Here is a 3527-nt window from a genome sequence, read left to right on the forward strand (position 1 = left end):
GAAACAAAGAGTGAAAAATTTAAAGGGGTCTGAATACTTTCCGTACCCACTGTATATATATATATATATATACATACACACACACACACACACACACACACACACACCTTTCACCATTGGGTGGTTTAGTAGGCTATCACCCAATGGTGATACTAAACCACCCCATAAACTTTTAGATATTTTTATATATATAATTCTCTCCTACACCAACATAAAAGTTCTGTAAAAGGCTTCAGGGCGGGAAATACAACAGTTCTGTGTTAGCTTCCAGTGTTTTTCATTGATGTCCGTTTCTGAGAAGGATTACGGGGTAACTGGTGTTGTTGTAGCCAGATATGGAGCCTCTGACACCCTTAATAAGCCAGTCAGACTACCGTGTCCAAAGCCCTCTTTTCATGGTTGACAGCTCCGGTTTGGGGCTGATATGTGACGCCCTGCGTCTCTCAAAACGTTTTAATTTGCGATGTAGACTAGAGCAGACGGAGAAGAACCGAGACTCTGACCGTGACTCAGTCTCACGAGCAAATCTGTTCGGTTTCTGTTAAAAAAAAGAAAAAGATGTGGACACCTTTACTTGAGTTATTTCTAAGAAGCACAACCCGTTAAGCACAGCCGTCTAAATGTCGAGATAAACCACAGAAAATAATTCTAATTAAACTTAAAACTAGAATACAGACATAGAGAGTGCACGAGGGCTTCTTGGGTTTGTTTGGGGCAGAGCACCTGCGCAATCAGCCCGAAGTTCGCGCAGCATAAAATACAGCTCGGTCTCGATTCAGATTTACCATTTAAGAAAGTTTCAGGGTTCCTGAGTCATACGAGGACAAAACATGAATGAAAGCCCGTCTTACCTTGTTGGCAGAAAAAGATCAAGTGTGTAGCCAGGAGCAGCCAGCAGCCTGTAGTCTCCATTTTGGGGATAAAAAAGCTCGCGGATGGTAAATAAACAAATGAGAGTGTGACGCTCGGGGAGCAGGTCCCGGTCGGCCCGCCGGCCTCACAGCTCCATGCGGCTCCGCCTGCCTGCCTGCCTGCCTGCCTGCCGCTGGGTCGGAGGGGGTCTACTGCCGTGTGTGTGAGGTACAGATCCCGGGTCCCGGTGCGTCCGCTCTCCTCCACATGCACCGAGTGACTGACTGAAGCCGAGCCGCCAGACTGAGGCTGTGCACCGCCCACCGCCCGCAGACACACCGGCCTCACTTCCTCCACACATCCACCTCCACTAGACAGTTAGTTAGACTGACAAGTTTTACAGTTTTATATGTATTTATTCGGTTACTTGAAGGTATATAAGAGTGACATGACACTGTAATTATGTCATAACATTATAAACATAAACGTTTATGTCACAACGCTTCTTCCAGTAAGTCACTCCGTTTTGTCATGTAGGCTATGGTTAGGGTGCATGTGTCATGACCGTGTCATAACTCTCTTATGAAGATGCCTTCAGGTAAAGTGTTACCATTTATTCTTTCACTTTTTTACAGATTATCATTTCTTGTAACCAAGAATTACAAGAGCAGAGTCAATGTTTATGAATTATGAACAGTCTAGAGGGAGTTGAAAGAAAAAATTGTCCGAAAATGAATCATTTAGTATTTTACAAGATAGTGGAAGCATGGAGGATGGGAATTAAAAAAAGAAAAAAAGCAATTGAGTGGAGGAATATCTATAGCAATGCGTCTAAGAAAAAAAAAACAAGGTGGCGGGGAAATTAAAAATGAAGAAAAAAAGAAATTTGATGGGAAAAGGGGAATGAGGCAAATAAAAAAGGGAAGAAAGGAGGAATAATGGGAAAGAAAGACATAACTGCCCACTGAACAAATTCTGAGGAGCCACCAAACACGTTTTATTATTCTATAAACTATAGGGATTTGCAGGGCTGGATTACATTGAGCCAGAAGTGAGCTCTGGGCCCCCATGGACCCCCATGTTCCTGTCTGGCTGTTAGTTGTGGAATCACAATATAAAGTGAAATATTAAAGAGATTGTTATGTCTCAGATATACCTATAATCTTTACCGATTTACTTATCTTCAACCGCAAGCAGCCCCACAATGAAGATGTGTTATTATGTTATTGACAATGTGAATTCAGGACGTCCTCCGACCCGAGAAAGCAGAAGTGTTATCCAGTTATGGTATTAACAGGCTGAGTTGCTTTAATCATTTATTCTCCCAAAAGCTATCGACACCTGCAGCCGACTGTCTCACAGATACCAGCTCCGTTTAAGGAACACCTGAAGTTGTCTGGGCACGACGCAGGTTGTGGGAAAAGCTCCCTAATTTCCACTTTTAAATGTACTTTCGTGTACAAACTACATGTGTAAGTGATGTGAAAATTCACACACACGCTTTCAGATGTGTGTAAAAATGATTAAATTTGCAGTTTTGGAGGCGATCGCCCAGGAAAACACAGCAAAAAGACGGAAACTGCATCTGACCGGATGTGCCTGAACATGGACACAGTTATGTTAATATTCGGTGGTGATGTTTGCGCACGCACAGGTGATATTCCTGTTTTACGACAATTTACACTGCACAACCTGTTCCACGGCCTAATACCACATGGCAATGAATCGTTAAGTGGAGTGTGGAGGAAACTGAAGGTTTGCAGTGACAGAAAGACTCCGACTTCATTCTAATATAAGCACAGAGCTGGGCCATGTGGAGAAAATTAAATAACCTGACATTTTTTTTAACGAAATACCTCGATATTGTTGCGATATTGTAGTGTTGACAACTCGTGCTTTCACAAAATATGCACACAATGAGATTTTTGATAAATAATCATCAGTTATGTTGATATAATAACTATGTGGGTGAATGCAAATAATAGAAAGCTAGAACAGTCCGGTGTGTTAGGAAAGTGACTTTACTGTAATGCACCCTGTAAAACCAGGAAAAGACACTTGTGTTGAATCAGGATATTACGATATGCAAAATTTAAGACGATATCTTGCCACATACTGTATATCAATATCGATATAATATTGATATATTGCCCAGCACCATGTAAGCCACATTTAAAAACATCACAACTCACCCCACATGTCACAAAAATAACAACGTCTCCAAGGCGTGGAACACCGTCAACGTCAATATGTGGCTTTGCATCAGGGACAATAACTACTTCATTTAAATATCTTTATAAAATAGACCCGCCGTGAACTGCATGGTGAATAACATCAAAAGTATACGTTGCCAGTTGAGCCGCCAGGTATTTCAACAAATGACGGGAAAGCGTCACATTTTCTACCACGTGTTTATGCACGTGTGCACGTTGGACCGTGCATGCGGCACAGATCGCGTACCGACAATACACTCAAACAACCGTGTGGATGCAAAACAAAAACCATCAAATAACCAAAATGCTCTTCATTCATTCTCACAACAGTCGTCATCTTTAATGTAAAGATACGTAACGTTATCATGACGTCTTTCAGAACCTGTTGCTAATAATGTTTGAATGTGATCCCTGCGGCTTCATCCGAGTTTCTCTATTAAAATGAGAGGATGTGGCTGTGTC

At 41.9% G+C, this 3527-nt stretch overlaps 1 protein-coding gene across 5 annotated transcripts in view; it reads right to left on the minus strand.

Annotated features, from left to right (window-relative positions):
- ptprz1a (protein tyrosine phosphatase receptor type Z1a) overlaps window positions 1-1215 on the minus strand; it is a 105285-nt gene extending 104070 nt beyond the window's left edge. For 2 of the 5 annotated variants that reach the window (XM_034880217.1, XM_034880216.1), the window contains exon 1: window positions 852-1215. In XM_034880217.1, the coding sequence (XP_034736108.1) occupies window positions 852-912 (61 nt within the window). In that variant the 5' untranslated portion in view covers window positions 913-1215. The remainder of the gene's footprint in view (window positions 1-851) is intronic. The other 3 variants (XM_034880218.1, XM_034880219.1, XM_034880220.1) reach the window with 3 other exon arrangements.
- Window positions 1216-3527: the final 2312 nt, after the last annotated feature.

Source organism: Etheostoma cragini, chromosome 8 (genome assembly GCF_013103735.1).
Source record: "Etheostoma cragini isolate CJK2018 chromosome 8, CSU_Ecrag_1.0, whole genome shotgun sequence".
In the NCBI taxonomy this organism is placed as follows: domain Eukaryota; kingdom Metazoa; phylum Chordata; class Actinopteri; order Perciformes; family Percidae; genus Etheostoma; species Etheostoma cragini.